The 24909-nt window shown below is 46.1% G+C and overlaps 1 protein-coding gene across 1 annotated transcript; it reads left to right on the plus strand.

Annotated features, from left to right (window-relative positions):
* Positions 1-1600: 1600 nt before the first annotated feature.
* Positions 1601-23936, plus strand: SLC1A4 (solute carrier family 1 member 4). The gene is made up of 8 exons (XM_019437575.2): positions 1601-2466; positions 10503-10545; positions 12747-12809; positions 14168-14334; positions 16958-17191; positions 18386-18580; positions 18888-19022; positions 20997-23936. The coding sequence occupies exons 1-8, from the start codon at positions 1940-1942 to the stop codon at positions 21229-21231; spliced, it is 1599 nt and encodes a 532-aa protein (XP_019293120.2). The 5' UTR covers positions 1601-1939; the 3' UTR covers positions 21232-23936.
* Positions 23937-24909: the final 973 nt, after the last annotated feature.

The following is a 24909-nucleotide window of genomic DNA, read 5'->3' on the forward strand; positions in this document are numbered from 1 at the left end:
CTCTCTCTCTCTCTGCTTCCTCCTGTGTGCACTCTCTCCCTCAAAATAAAAAACATTTTTTAAAAAGAGAGGAGAAAATTCATTTCTGGAGCATGATTTGAGAGTCCTTTGCATCAATGTGGTAGTCCAAACAAAGGCAAGGGCTGGGTGCCAAAACAGTGTGTCTACAGAAAATCCTTCCTTCAGTGCACACAAGAGAAATAAACTGTTCTGAAAACATAAAAATATGCTGGTCACCTGACACATACTTCCCTCCCTTCGTCAAAAAAAAAAAACAAACAAAAAACCTACAAAGTCCAGTCAATGGCTTGGCTGGCTGGCTTCAAGCAAGGGAATCCTCAGTGTCTCAAAATTTGGACAGCTCCTTAAAGTTCCTTAGGAAGGCATTTTGATTTGCACAAATATCTGTGTGGACGTTTTAAGATGATTCCTTTTCAGCAAGAGATTATTATAGCAAACTGCTTTCCTCCTTAACTCAGGTTAGCCACATGCAAGACTTCCTTTCCACTGGTCTTAAAAGAACAATTTTTTAAAAGCAGAATGAGAAAATACAAAAAACTAATACATGTGACAGAGTAAAACGACCCTGCAGAGGTCTCTGATAATCTGCCATGACCAGAGCAGCTATTAAATAAAAGTTAAAATAAAAAGGAAACGAATCGGATGTTAACATTAAGAAACCATCTTTGCAGGCTGGCTAAACCACTGTATGTACTGGTTTCCTGACACTGCTGGAAGCCAAGAGATGAAAAAGGGTAAAACCTAGTGCCTTCTACGTGGTAGAAACGCAACTGGAAGTCATGGCGAGAGAGCTGTGGATCCTGGAAGAGTTTTCCGTCTTCAGCCCACATACTGCAGACAGCTGCCGGGTAACCCTGGGCCTATACCGGAGGCTTTAAGCCCCACGCCTCGGAGCGCGCTAGCGCGCGCAGTGGCACACCCGTGCGCTGGGTTTGGTGCCACCCAGAGCTCCGTTTCACTTACAGGTGAATCTTTGTTAGAGCCTTTAATGAACTTGGGATAAGGTTTTTCTAATTCATCCAGCCATCCATCTCCTGTCTCAGGGACAGAAGATGGACACCCCGGCGTGCTTTATGGTACAGGACTCCTGGAGTCCGTGGCCCCCTTACAGCGCGCAGCCCCTTTGCAAGAAAGGTTGTCAGATTCTCCCGCAGACCGCGGGGCCGCGCGGGGGCGAAAGCACCAACCCCAGCGGGAACCCCTCCCCTCCCCCAATCCCCAGGACAGTGAACGCCGCTGGGTTCCACATTCTCCCCGGCCCTCTGACCCTGAGGGCCCAGACCCCGGCCGACCCGAGCGGCCCCGGCAGGTGCCAACGAGCGCCGGCCGTCCCTCAGGCCGCGCCCCGCGGAGGTCATCCGAAGCCGGCCCCAGTTAGCGGGGCCGGGAGGCGGCAGCCGGCGCCCGGATTGGCCCGCTCAGCAGGCGCCCCAGCGGCCTCAGCAGCGGCCTCAGCAGCGCCCCCCGCCCGGCCGCCCCTCCCCCCGCGCGGGCAGCCAGGGCGAGGGGCGCGCGGGGGCGGCTCCCGGACGCTGATTGGCCGAAGTCGGGGGGGGGCGGGGCGGCGGGTGTGAAGGGGCGGGCTCGGGCCGCTCCCAGCTCCCTCGGTTCTTCCCATCTGCGTCCGTTCTCGCGGCTCCCGCGTTGCATCATCTCCAGCCCGCGACCGCTGTGGGAAGGTTGGGCGCGGCGCGACACACTCAGGCCGGTGCTCCAGCCCTCTCTCCCGCGCCTCTCCTGGCCCTTTCCACACCTGCTTCTGCGCCCAGGTCTGGAGCTCTCCGCGGGCCGCCTCCCAAAACCCGCGGGACACAGCTGGCGGACGTCGCCAGCTCCGCCTGATCCGTTCATTGAGAGCCTCGTCTTATCCCAGAGCAAAGTCCCCCGCCTCCAACAGCTCGGGGCCGCGGGCACCGCCATGGAGAAGAGCAGCGAGACCAACGGCTACCTGGACGGCACCCAGGCGGGGCCTGCGGCAGGGCCTGGCGCGCCGGGGTCCGCGGGGGGACTCGCGCGGCGCTGCGCGGGCTTACTACGGCGGCACGCGCTCGTGCTGTTCACCGTGTCCGGAGTGGTGGCGGGCGCCGGCCTGGGCGCGGCGCTGCGCGGGCTCGGCCTCAGCCGCACGCAGGTAGCCTACCTGGCCTTCCCCGGCGAAATGCTGCTCCGCATGCTGCGCATGATCATCCTGCCGTTGGTAGTCTGCAGCCTAGTGTCGGGCGCCGCCTCCCTCGACGCCAGCTCTCTCGGGCGCCTGGGCGGCATCGCCATCGCCTACTTCGGCCTCACCACGCTTGGCGCCTCGGCGCTCGCCGTCGCTTTGGCGTTCATCATCAAGCCTGGGTCTGGCGCGCAGACCCTTCAGTCCAGCGACCTGGGACTGGAAGAGTCGGGGTCCCCTCCGGTCCCCAAAGAGACAGTGGACTCTTTCCTCGACCTGGCCAGGTAACGCTCTCCCACCTCGCCAAGTGCACAGTGAAGAATGCCAGCTCTCAAATACACTCCAGTGCGCGCGCGCTGCGCGCGCACACACACACACACACACACACACACACACACACATCACCCTCATATACTGCTAAGAGTTCATTCTTAATTGGCTGCTGGTGGACTTTAACATTTTTTTTTTTAATATGAAAATGCCGTCTGCATGTTATAGCCAAGAACCAGCCCCACCGTTAGGTACGAGTGTGTGTGAGGGAAGAGGCAGCTGTCTCACCTGTACTGTACTCCTTAAGCTCTCTGGCCACCCTCACCATTAAAAACGTTCCAATCAGGCCGGATATCTTCACCCCATTTTATCTGCACAGTGCCTGAAAACTTCTGGGAGCATTGGTTAAATTGTACTTGTTGGGTCATCCTCACCTGTAATCTCTGGCCGTCCCTGTTTCAGCCCTTTGGCTGAGAGTAAGGTGGCCATTTTTGGAAGGCAGCTGTGCTCACCACTATACCACCAACGCACACGGATGGTGGCAATTTTTGAAGAGTTGTCAGTGGTCCCAAGGATAGCAAGGGTGGGGTTAGCTGTATGAGGCCCATAGCCCAGAAACCTGACTCTTCTGGTGGCTTGGGACAGGTTACTGTTCACCCCATAGTCAAGACCACTGTAGAGTATTGTGAGTTTCAAGGAGCTTTATTTCTGGAAGAGTGAGTTCTAGATGGGAGGAAGTTTTGCCTGCTTTTTGTGACCCTTAGAAGTTGCATTTTATCCCTTGAGATGCAGTGTTGTTTCTGTTGTTTTGGATTATCCAAAGCCTCAGCATCCCTTGGTTTCTCTGTTAGCCTAGAATTCACAGATGGGAAAACTGCACCCTGGAGGCATCTTCTGGCCTGGCCAGGTTCAGCTGAGTGAGGAGCTCAGCTGGCTCCCTCTCCAGGTTTCCGATAATTCTAGATTCAGAGCCTTGGAGGTGTGTTTTGTCTTGAGTCACGAAGCAAAGCTCCACGTTGCTGAGGCCGTGAAAAACAGCAAACCCTGGGCAAAGTGATTTGACTTCCTGCTACTTCCTTTGCTCCCTCTGGAAAATGTGATGACTGTCTGCCACTTAAGAGAGAATGTGTTCATTTGAAACTATAACAACAGGAAGTCCAAGACTTGTATTTGGAAAAAAAAAAAAAAAGACGTCTGATGAGAGGGACCAAAAAATTCTTACCAAAAGGGCAGGTGGAGGTGGCCCATTAGGACTTTGATATGATCGCAGTCTCTGGTATCTGGCAGCTTAATATTTGGAGTCTTTAGAGATCCTTAAAGTTTTGGAACTTTTAAATAGGGCACTGAAAACAAAGTCTGCTGAGGTTGAGACTGCCTTTGGCTCATTACATTCAGTACTATATCAGTCAGCTTTCCCTGGGAGGGAAGGTGGTTGGGGGGTGTGCGGGGGGGGGGGGGGCGGGGGTAAAGGATTCTCTTTTGCAGGGATCAGTAGCCCAGGGAAGGGAATGTGGATGCCCAGCCCTTACCTGCTGGCGGTATCCCATAAGGAGGCTCAGTAGCATTCTTTTCTCTCCAAAAGAGGGACAGTGGCCAAAAAATGGGGCAAGTTAAGGTGAGGGGTTACTTTATTACCACCCTTCCCAGAAGGGACATCTTATTTCCTGATCATGGTTTTCTAGTTTTAGATCCAAGCCCCTACAGCAGCTGCTTCTGAAGTGAATGGTGGCCCAGCATCATGGCTTATTGACCAGTCTTGGTGCAGACTTTTCAGTGACTGGACTGCAGGAAAGGACTAAGAGAACCTTTGTTGTGGCTTGTTGGGAATAGGTTGCATTTCATAATGCTTCCAACAGCCAACCTCCTTTAATCCAGCAGCTCTCGGATAAAGGTAGGGCAGGTGGTATGATCCTATTTTACAACTGAGGAAACTGAGACTAGAGAGATTAAGTGATTTGCTCAAGGTCACAGGGTGGTTTACCAAAAGAGGGATTAGAAAAACTATGGGTCAGGGCGCCAGGCTAGCTCACTCAGTGAAGCATGCGACTCTGGATCTCAGGGTTGTGAGTTCAAGCCCCATGTTGGGTATAGAGATCACTTAAAAAAAAAAAAAAATATTTAAAAAAGAAAGAAAGAAAGAAAAAAAAAAACTACGGGTCTTGTGTACCAGGGCTCTATTTCTCCCACTCTCCCCTTCCCCCAGTCAAAATGCCATAGTAATGATGCCATGCTGCTGGTCTAGTCTGACCATCTCAGAAATATTTGCTCTGGGCCAAATGGGAATCAGGTAAGAATATAATTTGGGTCAGGGCCAATGCCCACTTCCTCTAAACAGAGGATCTGAGCCTCTTCAGCAAAGAAAAGCCTATTTACTGCTGCTCAGATTTGGCTTTGACGTTGAGCAGCTTATGAGAGGAAACTGAGTTCTGAGCCATGTCTAAATGCTTCCTCACTCTCTGGGTAGAAGTTTTAAATTTGCTTCCTTCAAAGAAACCCCACAGATGCTGATTTTATGTGATTCTGGGCGTGTTTCTTGGCAAAGGCAGGGTGTGGTCCTGTCTGCCTGTGGGCAGTGAATGAAATGAGACTGCCAGCAAAAACACCTCAGTTATCCAGCAGGCCCTCAGCGGGTAAGGGCCCAGAACTTAAATACCAGAGAGAAGTCTCTGATGACTTCGTGCAGCTGCTGCCAAGGCTTTGCTAAAGCCCATGAGCTTTCCTGGTGGTGAGGGCCTCACAACTCCCACAGGGTCTCTCTGCCTAGATTTTGAATTTTTCTCAAGATGGAGCTACAAGCCAGAAAGAAATGAAGCTAACAGATATTCATTGTAACTTTTAGAAGGTTTTCAGAATGCCATTACTGAGTGGTTTGATTTTCCAACGCACAGTGGATTAGAAATAACGGGCTGGGAAGTGGGTGTGAGACACTGCTAGAAGCAGGCCCTTTGAGAGTTGAGAAGGGATAGAGTTGGTGGATGGCAACTGGCAGGTGGGAAAGTCCCAGTCTCCTCCTGAGCAGCCCAGAGCCCTGTGCCCAGGCCCCGGAACCGTACAGGACTCTCAGAACTGGATGTGACCCAAGTGATTGAGCTGTGACTTTCCATCCCAAACGAAATGGTTTTGGCACCAAAGAGACAGAAACAGGTTATCAGGAACTCAGTCATTATGGAACTTCTTGGCAAACCATAAGAGACTTAAATACTGAGAACAAACTGAGGGTTGATGAGGGCTGGGAGAGAGGGGAAAGTGGGTGACAGGCATTGAGGAGGGCACCTGTTGGGATGAGCACGGGTGTTGCATGGAAACCAATTTGACAATAAATTATATTAAAAAATAATAAAATAAATTTAAAAAAAATTATGGAACTTCTTGGTCCCTAACAATACTTCCTGATCATGAGTGCTAGAGCATGTCCCTAACCTCTGTGTCATAGCTTCCTCATCTTTGTAACGGCCATCATGAAAGTACTACTTCAGAAGATTGTTCTGAGGGTTAAATGAGTTATGTCTGTAAAGCTCTTAGAACAGGGCTCGCCCAATATATGCTTGCTCTTGTTATAAATGGAGCAGTATTAAGAGCGATTGGGATTTTTGTTTGTTTCACGTGACTCTATGGGGATGGCCCTCTTTCCGTAGTCTGAAAGAAGTGAGAGTAAACAGACGGGGACAGCCGAGGAGGACTTGAAGCTAATGTAGTCTTTAAGTGTGTTGGGAACCACACGAGCTTGGAGAAAAAGAAGTGAACAGTTACTATATTTTGGACTGATAGAATCAGCACTACGGGAAATTTGGAAAATGTGGAAAAGTGAAAACTAAACACAAGAGCCTTCCATTCTAAAAGGGAGCAGAAATCTTCACATATCCTCCCTGACATTCCAGTTTTGTTCCTCCCTGCATTATATGTTTGTGATCTCCAAAGTTGACCTCAATTTTCTTCAGCTATAAGTGGGAAGGACTGAGACAACTGGCTCCTAACATTCCTTTGGGTGCTAAAATTTGTAGTTTCCAAATGGAAAGCCAGAGGCTTATCTGCAAAGGTAGCAGGTAGGAACAGCTCTTGGGCTCAGGGCTCCGTCTGCACTGGCAACCAGAAAAATGGACCTGGGCCACTGTTTTTTGCAAAAGCGTAGCAGGGTGCAGCCGTGTGCATGGTAAACACAAATGAGATTTTGCCTGTTGCTCAGTTTTCTAGGCTTTTTTTTTTTTTTCTCGTGCTCATTTTCTCAACAGTGGATAGTGCTACAAGCCTTTCCCTTCGCAGAGGGAGACATAAGGGACTTCCTTTTCCTTTCAAGGACTGGTGTGAATAGGATGCCTTTCTGCAAAAAACACATTTCTTTAATAGCTGCAAAGAAACCTATCAGACTGAGCTCTATTATTAGCCCCAAGATCACAGTCAAGACAGTGAATAGTGAATAATTTCTTTTAGCTGTTGGGCCACAGCAGGTTGTTTGACCCATGCCCTATGTCTCTCTTCTATAGGCAAGATGAAGACTCTTAGCAAATCTAACAAGGATCCAAATTAACCGAGGGTTCTCAGCCTAAGTAGTCACTAAAGGGAAAAGGTGACACTTTGTTGTTTTAAAAAAACAAACACTAAAAGGTTTTAACCCGACATCTTTCCTTCTGCCACCCAGGAGGCTACCTGAATAATTGAGAGACTGAAAAGAGCCCCCGGAGAGGCCACATGGGTGGTGATTAAAAGCAGACACTGAAGGGGGCTCCTGGGTGGCTCAGTCAGTTAAATGTCTAACTTTGGCTCAGGTCATGATCTTGCGATTGGTGAATTTGAGCCCCGTATCAGGCTCTGTGCTGCCAGCTTGGAGCCTGGAGCCTGTTTGGGATTCTGTGCCTCCCTCTCTCTTTCTCTCTGCCTCTCCCCTGCTCGTGCTCTGTTTCCCATTTTTTTTCTCTCTCTCTCTGTCAAGAATGAACCTTATAAACAAACAAACAAATAAAAACAGACTTGGGTTTGAATCCAGCTCTGCCACTTACTAACTGTGTGGACAAGTCAGCTAGCCTCTCTGTGCTTCAGTTTACTTATCTGTAAAATGAGGCTAATAATAATATCTACTACTTACACTTGTTATGAGTATTAAATGAGTGAATATTGGAGTGTCTTGCTAATATTCTCAAGTGTCCCAGCCCCTCAAGGACAGCCCTCAGGCTACTTGCTACAGAGAATTAGTGCTGTTCTTAGCCTCATTTCCCCAAAAGTCCCCCACCCCGGGGGCCCAGCAGTAACCTTACTAGCTGGAATCTAAAAATGGATATGGGCCTTAGGAAGAGGGTAGATTACTCCCCCTGCCCCCTACTGTCACCATAGTGCAAGCCCAGGACCCCCAGCTCTTCCTCTGCTCCCAGCCTTGTAGGGGGTAGCAAGATCTGAAGGGGCATGTCCCTGTTAACGGACTCTAACAATAAACACTAAGGATAATAAATATATAGCAGGCGCACATACCGTGCCATATCCTGTTCTGAAGAGTCTTTGAAATTTTCATAAATTTGGTAAAGAATTTTTGAACTTAAATAAAAGGAAATATTTCTGGAACAAAAAATATACCTAAGCAAAAGTAAATTGTTTTCCATTCTTTTCATATAGGACAGGGAAATGCAGACCACCCTTGACAAATAGGATCAGAAGAGCAAACGGTACCCAATGTATAAAGAAGAAACATCTTTGAAGTGTTTCACTGTGTGAGCTGCGGGAGCACATGCTACCGCTGGCAGAAGTTCTCCTTCCGGCAGTTCAGCCTCAGCCCACACCGGTTTTTCTGTTTAAGTAGTGTACCCAAAGACTCCTATAGCACTGGAAAGGCTTGTCCGTTCACTGTCTCCTCATTTGGTCTGACTTGGCTCTCTGAATTTAGTATGGACTTGACACTTTTAAATTATGGCACCTGTATCTATATACCAACCCCCCCACTCCCCCACCACCTACAACACCAAAGGCACAATCTGTCAAGAGCTCAGAGAAATGTTTTGCTTTACTGCCACAATCTCAGCTCCTTGCCCTTGGTGTGGGCAAGAGGGACTGCGCATGTTCTGTGGTGACCAGAGGGACCAAGGGAGAGGAGAATGATTTTGTGGATGCATGAGCTCCATCTCACTGCCCCCAGGTGGTGCCTTCCCAGGGATTCACATCTGAGAGCTGAGCTATAGAAAGTTCAGTCATCCCATTGAAAGTATGCATTTTTATGGTTGTAAAATCTTCTTTGCAGTTAGCACTGTATCTTTTTATTTTTTTAAGCAATTTTGAGATGTGATTTAGGTACAATAAAATGCACCCATTTTAGGTGTACAGTTCAATGAGTTTTAATAAAGAATGAATTGCAATAAAGAAAGTCTTCTAGCAAGAAGGAAGCCACGATTTTATGTAACTGAATCTTGAAAATGACACCCCATCACCTTTGCTGTATTCTACTGGCTAGAAGGAGGTCCTTCTAGCCCACACTGAAGGGAAGGGCATTGCACAAGATGTGACTACCAGGAGCCTATCTTAGACCGCTTGCCAAGCCGGGTTGCAGTCAGAGCTGCCTACCTCTGAAGCCAAATGCATTGCGAATAGTTGCATAGAGATTCCAGTGCTAGGGAGACAATTCAACCACAGAAGTCAGAATTACTGGATAAGTTTGACATAAATTGTAAAGGATGATTTGGAGTGGTTCACTCTTTTAGACTTATTCTTTTTTTTTTTTTTTTAACGGTTATTTATTATTGAGAGACATAGAGAAACAGAGCATGAGCATGGGAGGGGAAGAGAGAGGGGGAGACACAGAATCTGAAGCAGGCTTCAGGCTCTGAGCTGTCAGCACAGAGCCTGATGCAGGGCTTGAACCCACAAACTGTGAGATCGTGACCTGAGCCAAAGTTGGACAGTCAACCAACTGAGCCACCCAGGCACCCCTCTTCTAGACTTATTCTTAAAGGAAGTGGTACAACCAATGGACAGGGAAATGTCACTGGAATTTTGTTATGTATTAAGACCAGCATCTTGCATAGAGCCTGATCCAAAGGAGGCTCTCAGTAAAAACTGTTTGCATGAATAGATTTTGGTTTCAAAATCTAGCTTAATTTGATCAGTTCTATTGCCCTCCTTTTATGACAAATATTTTATAAAACTCTTCATCCTGAAATGAAATCCATAAATAGAATTTACCTACACACATAATCTCAAAGCATCAACATGACTCAACAGTAATATAAAAAGATAAAAGGAGAGTAATGTATAATAAAAAATAATATGTTTTAATACATAAGTATCCTAAAACAAAGTGGTTAGGTGCTTGCTTCTCAATTTACATTCACTGTGAATGAGACAGCTGTAAATGCAGGCTGGTACTTGATACTTGTGTGGGTAATTAAGGACTCAGATCCTACAATTTGCCATTCGTGATGCGATTTTCCAGAAAGATGAACAATTTTTTGCAAGATTCTGAATAAAGCAAAAAATTCTCCCACATTTTACACAGTAGTTGCATTTCTGGAAAATTCAGTGTAAGTTCAAATTGTGCAAAAAACCCAAAAGCCAACCTTGTTTTGGAGTTGGTTTAGGCTGAGGTAATTATAAATAAGGCTTTCATCTACAGGTATATAGGACATTTGGACAGCGTGAGGGCCACGTGAGGGCCTCAGTAGAATGAATAGCTGGGACCTGGCACCTTCCGCTATACACACTCCCCCAACTGCAGGAATGCCCCCCAATTATTTTGACAATGAAAACACTCCCTTGGATTTCACCAGTGGGCTGTACCACTCTTGCTGAAAACCTCCGCAATAGGGCTTAACTTCTTGGGGAAAAGAGAGTGCTATGGTTTTCCTGGAGTACCACGAGGGAGATGAGCATAAGACTCTGTGCTCTCAGAGCATCTATTGTGGCCCAGCAGCCAAGGCATAGTAGGGTGCCTGGGTCAAGCAGGGGCCACAGTAACTTCTGGAGGTGGAGAGAGAGGGAACATTGTGTGTTGAGCTGTCAGGAATGGGCATCTTAGAGCAGACGCTTTGAATGCTGAATCTTAAGAACACTGACAAAGTGCTTTCTTTTCCAACAGAAACCTGTTTCCCTCAAATCTTGTGGTTGCCACTTTCCGCACGGTAAGGCTTGATGCTTTGTTAAGAACGGGAAACTTTGATTGGGGTGGTGTATAAATTCGGCTGTAGAGTTAGGTAAGGCGGGACAGGCCGGGTAGTATTGTTAACAAAACTTGGTACGCTGGCTTATAGAGGGGACCCTGGAGTAAAAACAAACCAAACCACAAAAAACAGAAAGGTTTCCTGAAATATCCCCCTTGTTCCATCATCTTTTCGTATCACCTGGGAAAGATATATATACTTTTATCTTTTTTTCTGATTATAAAAGTCATATATGCTCATGCAAAAAAAAATAAAGTGCAAAATATGAAAAATATGGAAGAAACTAAAAATCACCATAACCACTACCTAGAGATATCCATTAACATTTTGGTATGCATCCTTCAGATATGTTTTTTCTCTGCATGTGCACACACACACACATTTTGAAAATAAAAATAATTATACTACACATTTTAATAGTATGTACACATACTACACATATTGTTTTTAATCTCTGCTTTAAGGCAGCATATGATAAACATTTTTCATGTCAGTAAATATCCTTCTGCATAATGTTAATGGCCGTATTCCACTGTATGAGCATATCATAATTTCTTTCTGTCAGTCCCGTATTGATAGATGTTTCTGTTTTTCTCTAATGTTTGCAAGACTGCAAGTAACGTCCCTATAGTCCTGCTTTGTGAGGAGAAGGAATATAAAGGTCTAGATTAGATAGGCTAATCTCATTACCTTTTCCAAGCAAACGTTTCTGTTTCTACTTACAGCCCTCTCTCCCTCTCTCTTATTTTTATTTTATTTACTTTAAAGGTGTATTTGTTTATTTTTGAGAGGGAGAGACAGCTTGCACGTGAATTGGGGAGGGACAGAGAGAGAGGGAGAGAATCCCAAGCAGGCTCCGCACTGTTAATGCACAGCCCAATGAGGGGCTTGATCTCACGAATCATGAGATCAAAATGATGATCACGAATCATGAGATCAAAATAACCTGAGCCAAAATCAGGAGTCAGTTGCTTAACCGACTGAGCCACCCAGGTGCCCCCCGCCTCTTTTTAAGAACTGCATGTAAACACAGCTGTGGCTTGTATTTATACTGTGATATAGGAAAAAAGTAAAAGGTTTATGGAGTTTTCAGTGCTTGTCGCAGAAGGTGTAGGGTGGGTTTTGTTTCCCCTGTCACCCTTAATCACAGGACAGCTGAACACCTCTGTCTGTCTGAAAGCTTGATAAATCAAAGCTGAAAGAAACCAGACCTCATCAACAGTAGGCACAAAGCAGTATACCCTAAAGGGCTCCTCGGGACAGTTCAGAGCCAGATGTCCTTAGAAGAGGTCAGGAAAGGTGTTTTATAACGGATTCCATTCAATTGTGCATACCGCCACAGGGAGACAGCTGTGTGCATCAGGCAGAAGTATGTGAAGTCAACTGTAGGACCAGAGTTTGGAGAGTCATTGTACTTATAAGTGAGTCTCCCAGATGACTTAGCCAGAAAATGCCATCTTGCCTCACATCCTTTGCTTTGGAGAGTAGAGGCCAAGGCAAATTAGAAGTAGATGTTGAAAAAGCAGTCAAGCTCAAACAAGTTCTGGAACAAAGTGGAGCATAAATGTATGAATGAAAATAGGGGCGCCTGGGTGACTCAGTCAGTTGAGCTTCCGACTTTGGCTCAGGTCATGATTCTGCGGTTTGTGAGTTTGAGCCCCGCATCAGGCTCACTGTTGTCAGTGCAGAGCCTGCTTCGGATCCTCTGTCTCCCTCTCTCTCTACCTCTCCATTGTGCTCTCTATAAAAAAATAAATAAGTAAACATTTAAAAATATCAATTAAAAAAAATAAAATAAGACATTGAAAAGTAAACTTCAGCATTATGAAATTAATGTTCTCCAAATAACATAAAGTGTCAGCTGTTTGAAATATCAAACTATCAGGATGAAATTGTGCAGACCTCCTCCTCCAAACCATTGTCCCTAACGCTGTGGGTCCCTGAGTAATGCAGAGGCTTCTTGGGGTGTATGCTGCCTTGGCCTTAAGTAACTTTTGTACAGTTCTCATAGGCCCTTGTCAGGCCAACCGAGTGAGGAATTCTGAGAACACTCGGAGTGAATAGTGAGGAATAACAAGAGGCCCCACAGTCGTCTCCCTTCCTCTGATTGGTCTTCACCTGTGAACTAACAGCGAGCGGGTTTTTCTTTCTCTTGTTCCCAGTATGCAACTGATTATAGAGAGATGACCCACAACACGAGCTCTGGAAACGTAACCCATGAAAAGGTAAAACTCTTTATAAGATCACTTGTGGCAAATGACTTATAAAGCAAATAATGCTTTTAATTGCAGGAGCTTATGTGATGCATCTTTTCCTCAGCAGGGTTGAAAACTCTGGTGTTTGAATGAACTGTCCGAAGAACATACATTAGGTTTGTTCCTTAGGTTATTTACCAACATGGCCAAAGGCCAGCATCTGTAGTATTGGAATCTTTAGTAGATCCATTTCATTGAATCGGAACTAATATCCCCTTTCTTCAATATATTTTATCTATTTTTAAATATATTTTATATGTAAATATATTAAAATATATTAAATATATTTTATATATTTATATTATATATATATACACATATATATATACATATATATATATATGTGTATATATATATATATTATAACACCCCTTCTGCCATCCTGAAATATAACTAATAAAATATAACTACCTCTACACATAGAACTTATCTTGGGGCCTTCACTCACTATTGCCATCATTCATTCACACATGTTCTTGGAGCAGCTATTATTGGCCAGACACTGGGTGAGGTCCCAGCCTTCATGGTAGAGCTGGAAGGGACAGGGGACCTTGAGGATTATTCAGTGCTTCTCCAGAGCTGTCATGGGAAGACGCCGGTACTTTACCCTTTCCCCACCCCCACACATACAGCTTCTGAGGGCTGAGGGGCTCTGAGTTATCCCAGTCTTTCTTTGATTGAGGAAAAGTTCTACTTAAAAAAAAAAAGTTGAAAACTACTAATTAGTCCAGTTCATTTCATCTGACAGTTGAAGAAGCTGAAAGTCTGAGAAGTCATTTAATATCAGAGCTGGGACTAGAACTCAGATCTGTGGTAAAAATGCTGTTTCTATTTCTGCCGTGCTGACATATGTTTCCTGTTCAGAATTTCATGCTGTGTTTTGATGGAATAAACATTACTCCAGTATATGCTTGTAGTAGTGCGATTGAGCATTATGGGGAAAAAAAAGGAATACAGTATGTCTATATATTTTAAGTCAGTGACTTAGGAAAGAATATCCTAAAAATATCCATGTTGATCTTGAAAATCTTTTGTGAAATTTGTCAGCTAGGAGGGCCACCACAACAGTCTAGCAACAAAGAATATGTGGACATTTGGGAGGCACGATTACAATCATTGACTCTCGATCTGAAGAAACTTTTCACCAACCAGCTCTTTTATTTTTTTAAATTTATTTTTTTATATTTATCATCAAAGTGTAGTTGATATACAATGTTATATTAACCAGGTCTCCTAAAAGCAACCCTTTGAAGTGATCGTCTGACCTCTACTTGAATTCTCACTCATAGATTATAAACTTAGATCCTCTGTCCCTTCTGATCCCACAGATCCCCATTGGCACCGAGATCGAAGGGATGAACATTTTAGGACTGGTCCTCTTTGCCCTGGTGTTAGGAGTGGCCCTAAAGAAACTCGGCTCCGAAGGAGAAGAGCTCATCCGTTTCTTCAATGCCTTCAATGAGGCAACGATGGTGCTGGTGTCATGGATCATGTGGTAAGTTTGGCCTGTGCATTAGTCTCCCTCTCATTTCTCCTGCCATCCAGAAAAGAATCCCAGTCTACTGTCCGAGGTCACCCCTGTGGGGCCAACCTGGCTCAGAACTCCATCTGTGGTTGATGCGCCTTAGGCCAGACTTGATAGAGGGGGTGGTGGAGGTGGAGAGGTTTCTCCTCACGTCCCCAGTCTCAGAGAATCAGGAATGTGCCATAGCTACCTGTGCCTTCTTCACCACCCACGGTGACCCCTTATGGTTCTGTCACTGGTGATTTATTTATGGGTTTCTACCATTATCCATATCATATAGGATGCCCATACCATCTTGTGGGTCAATCAGCTCCATAAATCTGCTATCTGCTATGTAAAATAAGGCTTATTTATCTTAAAACCATACACCTCAGGCTTCAAAGGGGCCCCTTACTATAATATTTCACAGCATGGAGGACAAATTCATTTTCATCCCACGCATATATAAACTTGGAATGGTCTCTTTTTACATAAATGTTTCTTTATGTGCATCAATAAAAGGGCAATTGTTTAATAAAAACCATTTGATTGATTCTGGCTAACAAGTAAAAATTGGACCAGATCTCTCAAAATGATTTCTTAGAAATCCTACCAATTCCAGCACCTATCCCTTATAAGCTTTATCTTGCTGTTTCACTCAAGTCAAACTTCTATGGGTTTTAACTTCTCCACATACATTGTCAAAAAACTTAGTTTATCCATTCATACACAAAGCATTTTCCTTATTGTAAACCCTTAAATATCCCAGAACTTCTATCAGATAGCATCAGGGTGGCAGATTTTAGGACAGAAGCCTGGAATTTGGTAGTGAAGTTTATCATTAATGGGAGGTCAAGTTCAGAGCCCCCACTGGTGGTGTTTATCTTCCCCAACCAAAAATTCCAGAATCTGACTCTATCCTTGCAAATATGACCCTTCATATGACTGTTGTTGTTCTGGGGAGAAAAATATTTTCAGAAAGGAAAAAGTATTTTCATCACATGTCAGGTTCTTTTCCTGGCTTATATTTTTAGTCTAAAATCTTCTCAAAAATTTAGATTATAGGAGATTATTCAAGAAAGTGATGTTCTTGGGTTAAGACACTTTCAATCTGGAAACCAATTTATAGTCATTCCTTCAATTCAAGGTACTAGTCACAGAGGCAGAGCCTGCCGTGTGTCTGACTGGAGTGGCGATCTGTTGCCCAGTAAGTGCATCTCACCAGAATTAGGGTTTAAAACGCCTTACCTGGGGGCGCCCGGGTGGCTCAGTCAGTTAAGCATCCAACTCTTGATTTTGGCTCAGGTCATGATCTCACGGTTCGTGAGTTCGAGTCCCACGTCAGGCTCTGTGCTGACAGTGCAGAGCCAGTTTGGGATTCTCTCTCCCTCTGTCTGCCCCTCCCCCTTCTCTAAATAAATAAATAAATAAATAAATAAATAAATAAATAAATAAAACTTTTAAAAGTCTTAAATACATACCTATGTATCTAAATGCATAGTAAGCAAAGTAGTTCTCTGAGGAGGAGTCTGGCATGAGGGTGGTGCCTAAAGAGGATTTTGGCCTAATCTGTGTTCTAATTTTTTGAAAGGACAGTGCATTCATGAGTTGCTATGGAATTTAAAATTAATAATACTGCTTAGAATATCCGTAAAGAAAATTCAAGAAACCAGTGACATTGGCTATCTCCAGGGAAGGAAACTGAGTACTTGCAGGGAGAAGTGGGAGGGAGACTTTATTCATCCTTTGGAACACTTTCACATTTGAACTATGTGACATTATATTTATGTAATTGAAACTTACAAAGTCAATGGTTATAAAATTCTTCCTAAATTTATATTAACTTCAAAACAGCTGACTTTTGTTTTCTGTAGCTCCCAGAGTTCATTTCTTACCTTTTTTTCCTCCCATCTTGCCATTAAAAAATTCTTCACGTTCGAGGAGTGTTCCCTGAGGGTCATTGTTAATGACTTTTTCCCACGGAATCATGTTTTGCAAACCACAAGGATTTTAAAACTTAACAAAAGTCCCAGCTTTGGCTCAGTTCTGTATCACAGCAATTCTGCAAAATAGGTGTTAGTCTTTTGTTTTTCTAAGTTCTCAGAACAAGCCTGACCAAGGCTGAAAGTCAAGTTCTCAGTCCGAGAGGCTTTGATCTTGAGGAGTTCCTTGGCTTTCCACTAATGAGCCCAGGTGGTTGGTAGCATCCCTCTGTTAAGAACATAATATACCCAAGGGGAAAGAAGTCTGGGTTCTGGTCCTGACTCTCTTATCCCTGGTGATTTATCATGTTAATTTTACTTAGTTTCACAGCCTATAAAATGGGCCCATCCTTTTCTATTCCTCAGAATCATACTAGGGAGAGCTTCATTTTTTTCTTTTTTTTTTTTTTAAGCAAGTCCCACACTCAAGGTGGGGCATGAACTCACTACCCTGAGATCTAGAGTTGCATGCTCTACCCACTGAGCCAGTCAGGAGCCCCTAGGCTTATCCTAAGGAGAAATGAAGACCACTTAGTTGGAAGTCCCTGTGTTGTGTTTCAGGAAGGGTCTGCATCTCCCAGCCCCATCATCATGTCACTCTTACTGACAAGTACCCTATGCTCATGCCCTAGGTATGTGCCTGTGGGCATCATGTTCCTGGTTGGAAGCAAGATTTTGGAAATGAAAGACATCATTGTGCTGGTGACCAGCCTTGGAAAATATATCTTCACATCCATATTGGGCCATTTTATTCATGGAGGAATTGTTCTGCCACTTATTTATTTTGTGTTCACACGAAAAAACCCATTCAGGTTCCTCCTGGGCCTCCTCACACCGTTTGCAACAGCATTTGCCACGTGCTCCAGGTGAGTCGGTTTCAAGCGGCCTTGGCTGCTCGGAGCCATATTACTGTGGGACCAGAGCCCAGTCGGTGATGCACAACCAACATCTCGACATATTTTAATTTCTTGAAAACTCTCAATTGGTCTTGTCTGGTTTTTTCAAATTACCAGTCCCACAGTTTTATGGAAGTGGGTTTCTGGGGTTGCCAAAAAGAGGGATTGCCTCATTCCCTCCTCCTTCTTGCTCCTTAGAGGTCGAATCATTATTTAACCCAGTTGTGGGTCCTCACCCTAATTAGTAAGACCTTTGCCTGAGTAAAAGAAGGCAACCACTTAACTCAAAATGCACCACAGGGAAGTTCCAGAATGACACCTCCCCAATTCTACCTCTGGATACATGAATTAGAAAATAAGACCAAGGCATCATGGTGAGGGATGCGTCATCCACGGTATTGTGGGATTATTTAATTTAGTACAAAAGATGCACCTTATCATTATTGGAAATCCTTCAGAACAGTTGGGCTTTCCAAATATGTTAAAAAAAACTTCCAAAGGCTGGTGGCCCATTGCGTTTATACATTTGGTTTTTGCCTCTCTACTGCATGTTTCCTCCCATCCTGACTGGCTATTTATATGACACAGTAGGAGTGGTAAAAAGAATTAGGTAGGTAAATTCTCTGGCTTAGACAGAAACAAATCTACTTCTCAGCTGTGCCAGCTACCCTCTGTGGAGCCTGCAGAGCGGGCTGGAGAGAGTAGGGCGTGACCTTCGAGTTATCTAGGAACACAGTTACTCTCCAGACTCACAGCCACTGCTACTTCTTGCCCTAAAAAGGAAAAAAAATCATAGCTTGCCTTTTACTTTTTTGGGGGAAAAATTCAACATAGGAGATGTGCATATGAATAAATAGTTCTTTGTTCTCTTGAGAACAGTTTGCACCATGAGGTAGTGTGTAGTTTCTTGAAATATTTTGAACAGGTGTATGCAGGTAAATAACATGTAAATCTAGGGAGTCAGATCTTGAATACTTTGGGAATTGACAAAACCCCACATCATGACAGAAACTTTGAAACAATTCCGATTCTTCTCCGATTTCGGAGTGCGGGGGCCAAAAGTGAGGACGATGCTAATTGCTCTGTTCCTGGATCTGAGCTGAGTGATATATTAGCCTGGCTGGGAAGGACTGTTCTCACGGTGGGTTGTTCTTCCATTTCCAGCTCAGCAACACTTCCCTCCATGATGAAGTGCATTGAGGAGAACAACGGTGTGGACAAGAGGATCAGCAGGTTCATCCTCCCCATCGGGGCCACCGTGAACATGGACGGAGCGGCCATCTTCCAGTGTGTGGCCACGGTGTTCATCGCCCAGCTCAACAACATCGAGCTGAAAGCAGGACAGATTTTCACGATTCTGTAAGCGCACTATTCTTTTCTTCACCTCTAGGCCTGGGTCAAAACTCGAGGGGTTTTGCACATGTGTGATTTCCTTCGGAAAACCTCATGAATACCAGTCTCACCATGACTTGGGGATGTCTCATTAGGAAAATGACAGCGTGAATTCATTACTTGAAGAGAGTGAATCATCTCTCAAGGGCACAGCCGGCAGAATCTAGGGTTGTGTGGTTTTCAGTTTCTAAGCCATAGCTGCCATATTTTGCATATTTCTCTGTGCCCACACCATGTTCTGTGTTAACGGCTAATCTTCTGTGCCACCCCCTAGAGTGACGGCCACAGCCTCCAGCGTTGGAGCAGCTGGCGTGCCCGCTGGAGGGGTCCTCACCATCGCCATTATCCTGGAGGCCATTGGGCTGCCCACTCATGACCTTTCTCTGATCCTGGCTGTGGACTGGATTGTGTAAGTAGCAAGTCCTAAGGGCACTAAATAAAAGAAAGTCTGTGCTGACTTCCCTGGGAGCTCGGTGCCCTGCAGGGCCTGGGGCATGCAGAGAAACTTCACACATGCTCCCTGCTTTGTGAAGGGAGCCTGCAGTTGAGCTGGCAAGACAAAATTTAGAGCTAGAAAAAATTAAACAATATGAGGGACAAAGGCCCATGAATGATCATGAAATGTCATTACTGAGAACTTGGTCAGAGCATCCAGGAAAGCAGGGGTCCAAGGCCCAGGCTGGGCCCCCTGTGCAGGCCGAGGCGGCACAGGGTCTAATGGAGATTGTTGGCTGCAAGGAGCCTTTGGGAATGATTGTCCTTGGCCTGGAACATCCAAGGAGTGATTTCTGAGAGGGAAGTGAAGATGAACCCAGCTGATGTGAGTGGCTTGGGCTCAGAGGAAGCGGACTTAGGGGGTATAGCTCAGTGGTAGAGCATTTGACTGCAGAGGAAATGGAGTGAGGAAGGAGGTGTGATTCGCACCACCATCACCAGCGCTCCTGTAACGGCACGGAACAGTGAGTGTTGATTCTGAGTTCTGATTCCTTGAGTCATGTGATACCTTGTTTGAGTATAAACAATACTTATTTTATAGGGAAGTTCACCTGAGTTACTAATGTTGGACAGTAGCAACATATGGATAAGAAAATGAGCCGTGGAGCCCAGGTACCTGGGTTTACATCGCAGCTTTGCCATTTATTAGTTGTGTAATTGGAACTGTTCTGTGTTTTAATGTGCTCACGTGTCAAGTGGGAATAATTGCACAACCTACATCAGAGCTGTGTTGAAGATTAAATGAGCTAGCACCTCCACAGTGAAAAGAAGAGTTCCAGGATGGTGGTAAACAAGTACCTTAGTGAAGAAAGACACTCCTGGCTAGCCAGAGCCAGGCATGGCATATAACCTAAACTGGAACCTGGCACTGGGCTTGCGGCTCTGCCCATTGTGGCTGGGAATGGTGGTCTCCAGCCCTTTGTGTAAGCCCTGGAAATTTGAAGGAGCCTCTCAGAATCCTTATGGCTCCTCAGCACAATGAGGTTGAAATGTGCAGCAGAAACCCGCATCATCCGGACAGCTCATCAGATGGAACTCAGTCCCTGAGCTGGTGAGTGGGACAGGACCAGAGTGGAGCATCAGAGGCCCCGTCTGCTTTCTTACTCAGTTGCCTCTGCATGGGGAAGGCAGGCCTTTAAGAGGCACTTAGTCAGGAACAGGGAAATAGGGCCCCAGGTGGGCCACACAGTAGAGACCTAAAGTCTCTACTTCAGGAGGTGAGCCCTCCACCACCCTGTGGCCTCTGCTTCCACAGCCCTCAGCTTCTCTGGGGCAGTCAGGCAAGTTCACACCTTTTCCCCTCTGCTCAAAGTGGGCACTGTACTTGTTCTGAGCCCCAGGAGAGAGGAAGGTTATTGGGCTAATCTATGGGAAGACAAGCTTCTGGAAAGGACAGTGCTGTGAGATGGTGTTTGCCAACCACCATGGAATACATACGAAGATTAACATTCAGCAGAGACGCAGTGTTGAGGTGAGAAAAAGAAGGGGTGTTCCCACGGTGTACTGAGAGTGGGAGAGAAGCTGGATACAAAACCACGTCTACACTATCCATCCTAGTTATATGTGATTTTCATATGATGATGTCTATTCTACCAAAAATACATACACAGGAAGATGACTGGAAGGAAACAGATCAAATGTTACTAGATTCTCTCAGAGTTGTGAGGTATGGATGGCTGACTTTTGTTTTCTTCTTTATATTTCTCTTTCTTCCAGGTTTTCCACAATCAGGTTATTAGTTTCACGAAATAAGAAATATTGAAAGAAAATCAGTTTAGAGTAAAGTGAGGCCTGTGCCCTTAGTAGCCTGCTGTCCAGAAAACAGCAGGGCCTGCAGGCTGCTGTCACCGCAGCACCGGTGTGAGGCCTGCCTTGTCTTTTCCTGCAGGGACCGCACCACCACCGTGGTGAACGTGGAAGGGGACGCCCTGGGTGCGGGCATTCTCCACCACCTGAATCGGAAGGCGATGAAGAAAGAGGAGCAGGAACTGAGCGAGGTGAAGGTGGAGGCCATCCCCAACTGCAAATCGGAGGAGGAGACGTCGCCCCTGGTAACACACCAGAACCCCGCCGGCCCTGCGGCCAGCGCCCCGGAACTGGAATCCAAGGAGTCGGTTCTGTGACAGGGCTCGCTTTGGGCTTGCCTGCAGCGGCGGTGCCCGGCCTGTTAGTGCAGCTGCCGAATGCCAGACACCGCGCTCGCTCTCTGACTTTTAGCCTCCAAGCAATGCTTTGGCCCAGTCACCAGTTTGAGGATTACCTCTCGGCACAGGCATTGGGCTTCCCAGTGGGAACTGGTTACTGAAGACCAGGGCACTCTGATATTCGGCTTCATCCGTGTCCAGGTGCAACCGCGTGTGCTCTGTTTGGAAACACGCCCTTCAGCTGCCAGGCTGGGTGCGTAGCACGCTCACAGGTCCTGGCAGTCAGAGTGTGGAACATGTACTCCTCATTGCGCCCAGTCAGCTCTGCACTGGGTGCTCTCTGGGCAAACCCAGGGGGTTTACAGTCATCTGTTGCATTGCCTCATGAGCCGGAGTAATTGGAAAAATTCCTAAATTCTTACCCTTGGCTGGAATTCACTGAGCTGGGACTCGAGGTGTCTAGATTTTATACTGTTGCGAGGTGTGGCTGGCTTCTGATTCACTGGTTGCTTGGGGGCTTGGAGGCACTGCATGTTGTCAAGTTAGAAATACTCTAGATGGTGTTAGCACTGCGGGGGTCTCTGGTCAGGGGCACTAAGTAAACAGTTTAAATTCTGAGGTCAGAGAAAGGAGGGGGCATGCAGCCTGCAGGGGAAGGGATGCACCCTATCAGGATGGGCACACACACACACACACACACAGTCATCCTTATTGTCGTCCCAGCCCCTGGGGAAATTTGCTGCTTCTGTGACCTGGCCTCTGACCACACTGTAGCTTTATCCCCATCCACTCTGATCTGGCAATAGGCAGAGAGGGGCCTCTTCCTCCATGGTCATCACATTCAGAACCCTTGTTGGTTTAATCAGCCTATTATTATAATTCAACCAGACCCCTAAAATGCTGCACTACAGCAAAACAAAGACAAAAAGAAAACCACAAACCCATTCACTAATTAGGGTGGGATGCCCCCGTTCCAAGGTCCCCAAACCCCCCAGCTTTGGCTGATTTCTGTGGGCTTAGTTTCTTTTCCTGCCAGTACGTCAAGATTTAAATTATAAGCCACATGTCCGCTTCCTCCAGATGCCTACTGACTGGGTTTGAATGTAGGCAAGGAGGCTTCATAAAGAAGACCGGTGTTGCCAGGGACAGGGAGGACTGAAAGGCACAAGAATGCTATTTCACTGTGGCTGTGGTGTGTATCCTTGGTGTGACCTGCAGCAAGTCCTGGGCCTCACTTTACCCCATTTGTAAAATGGGGCTGATGTCACCTGCCTCTTACCTACCTCAGAGGGATTTGGTGAGGCAAAGTTAGTGAATCCGTGAAAACAACCATTTCAGCTCTTGGATATCAAATGCTGACACCCCAATGCTCTTAGTTTTTACCTAAGTGATACCTTTCTCCACAGAGGCCTCATCCTGCTGGTAAAAATATCCCTTACGATCAGGGCTTTGTGCTCCGTGTGCATTAACCACTTCTATCACGCCCCTCGTTCTCTTTGTAGTTATTTGATAGCATCAAGTGCAACCTCCTGATGTCGTTCAAGTGTTCCTGAATCAGCCACCCCCACCTTCCACCACATTTCTGGGTCCCTGACTTCCGTGTGACTCCAAGACCCGGCAGCAGCTCTGCCACTCACAACAGGCCACAACGGCTCCCAGACTGTCGGCATCCTTCGTTTTCTTATTTTCCCTGTTGCCGTGGCATTGCTGTCACCCAGGCCCTGCAGAAGCGAAACACACACACACACACACACACACACACACACACACACGTTAGGATGTGTGTCCCATTGTACTGAGAATGGGCGGGCAGGACGGAAACCGTGAGACTTCTCCGTTTTAAAACCGGGGTTGTGTTCCTGAGTGGAAGGAGTGGGGAAGAGCCCTGCTACACAGAGCCAGTCTGGCTGGTGGGGAGGCCCAAGTCCCTCCAAATCTCTTTAAACCAGCTAAGTCTCTCCTGTCCCCTGTGAAGCCAGGAGTGACCAGGAACCAAGCTGAGAAGTGCCTGGAAACCTTTACACTCTGGCTGGTTGTTGATCCCCTTCTGTTTTTAAAAGAGAGACAATCACACTGATCCCAAATCGCAAGTGAACATTCACGATTTTTCTGCCTTCTAGAGATCTTATCTTTCCTTCTCCCACATATATCCATGGCTGCATATGCACACGAATGCACATGTGTATGTGTGTTAGAGACATTGTTTTAGCTCCAATCCAAGCAAGTTTGAGTTTGGATAGAGGTGATCTAACCCTAAGTTTTAGGGCTTCTGCAAACTGATTCTCCTGTTTCTAAAAGTGAATTCTTTCACAAAATATAAACATCAAAGCCGTACATCCAGTGACTGCACACGCTCTGTCCCGAAACTGGCAATGCAGTAGGTAGCATGCTGTGGCCTGGAGAAGGGTGCTTCTCTATGAAATCCTGATGATCGCCCCACTTCTCCTGGGAGGAAGAAGGTGCCGTGTTTCTCCCCGTGTTTCAGTCCACAAGAGGAATCAGAGCAGGAGTGACCCAGCTGGGGAAAATCCCACTTTCTCGTTGTCTGAAGCTGTCTCCCCTGCTATTCTAACATGTTGTCATAAATACTGTTCAGATACTGTTAATCTCTGACTGTTTTATATGTGTGACATTTGCCTTAAAACATAGCAGTCCTCAAAATGAATACAGTATTTCTACTAGGATCTGCACGCTCCTTTATTCCTTTCTTATGTTTGAAGTGGCATTTACCAGTGGAGCTCTGCTAGGGCATCGCCTGAGGGTGACTGAATTGATTTTGGTTCTAGCAGCTCTTAACCAGCCTGACCCCCTGAGGCAGGGTAGGCTGACTCAGGGGGGGCAGAACCCTGCAGGACGGTCACTGATGCGGCTTGCAGGAGGTGAACGTCCAGCTGCTCCTGGCTGCTTCCTGTTCAACACTAGCAGGGCTCGTGAAAAAGTGAGTGGTTTTGCCACATACCTCCATAAAATTAAGTCTTGTCGGAACAACTGGGTCAACAGGCCTTAACTAAGCATCTGTAAGCCATGAGCTACACTGGAAGAATGCCCCCGTCCATAGAATTACTGAGATAGTCCCTCCATGAGGCACTGGCCCAGGCCTCCACCATCATCCACACCACACCCAGCCCATTCTTTTATATAATCTCATGTTCAATGATACCACATTCCAGCACAATTAGGGAACTTAGAAGCCTCTTATAAAAGATTATCCTACAAGTTCACACTGGAAGCCTTAGTTTCCGGACCCTGGGGCCTCTGAAGAAACAGGTCCCGTTCTGACCTTGGACATTTCCAGCTCTCCGTATCATACGGACACCAGTTTTAATTTCTGGGCAAGGCCCAAAGGGATGAGAACAGAGTTTACACAGACCAAGGGCCTGATGGGGCCTGCCACTAAGGACAATTTGGATTCCCACCTTGGAGTGAAGCTGTCTTGCTTCTTGGTTTTGAAGAGTGTTTGAAGGTTGAGATCAGTACTCAGTGCTTCTGCTTTTCAAGACAGCCAAATGAAGAGGAGAAATTCCATAAGCTGCCTCTTCCCAGGGGACCAGAAATTATGCTGATCTGTTGGATCATCTGAGCCTGCTTCCAACAGCATCAATGAAGATATGACGCAGCAAGGAGGAGTGCGCACTGTCTGCCTTCTCTGTGACCCCA

This window comes from Panthera pardus, unplaced genomic scaffold, assembly GCF_024362965.1.
Source record: "Panthera pardus isolate Hobbes unplaced genomic scaffold, ASM2436296v1 HiC_scaffold_25, whole genome shotgun sequence".
Classification (NCBI taxonomy): domain Eukaryota; kingdom Metazoa; phylum Chordata; class Mammalia; order Carnivora; family Felidae; genus Panthera; species Panthera pardus.

Bases quoted from the DNA above. Each gene is read 5' to 3' on its own strand.
- SLC1A4 (XM_019437575.2), top strand. From the start codon at position 1,940: ATGGAGAAGAGCAGCGAGACCAACGGCTACCTGGACGGCACCCAGGCG. The intron at 10,546-12,746 runs GTAAGGCTTGAT...TCTTGTTCCCAG, and splicing joins TGGTTGCCACTTTCCGCACG to TATGCAACTGATTATAGAGA. The intron at 14,335-16,957 runs GTAAGTTTGGCC...CTCATGCCCTAG, and splicing joins CTGGTGTCATGGATCATGTG to GTATGTGCCTGTGGGCATCA.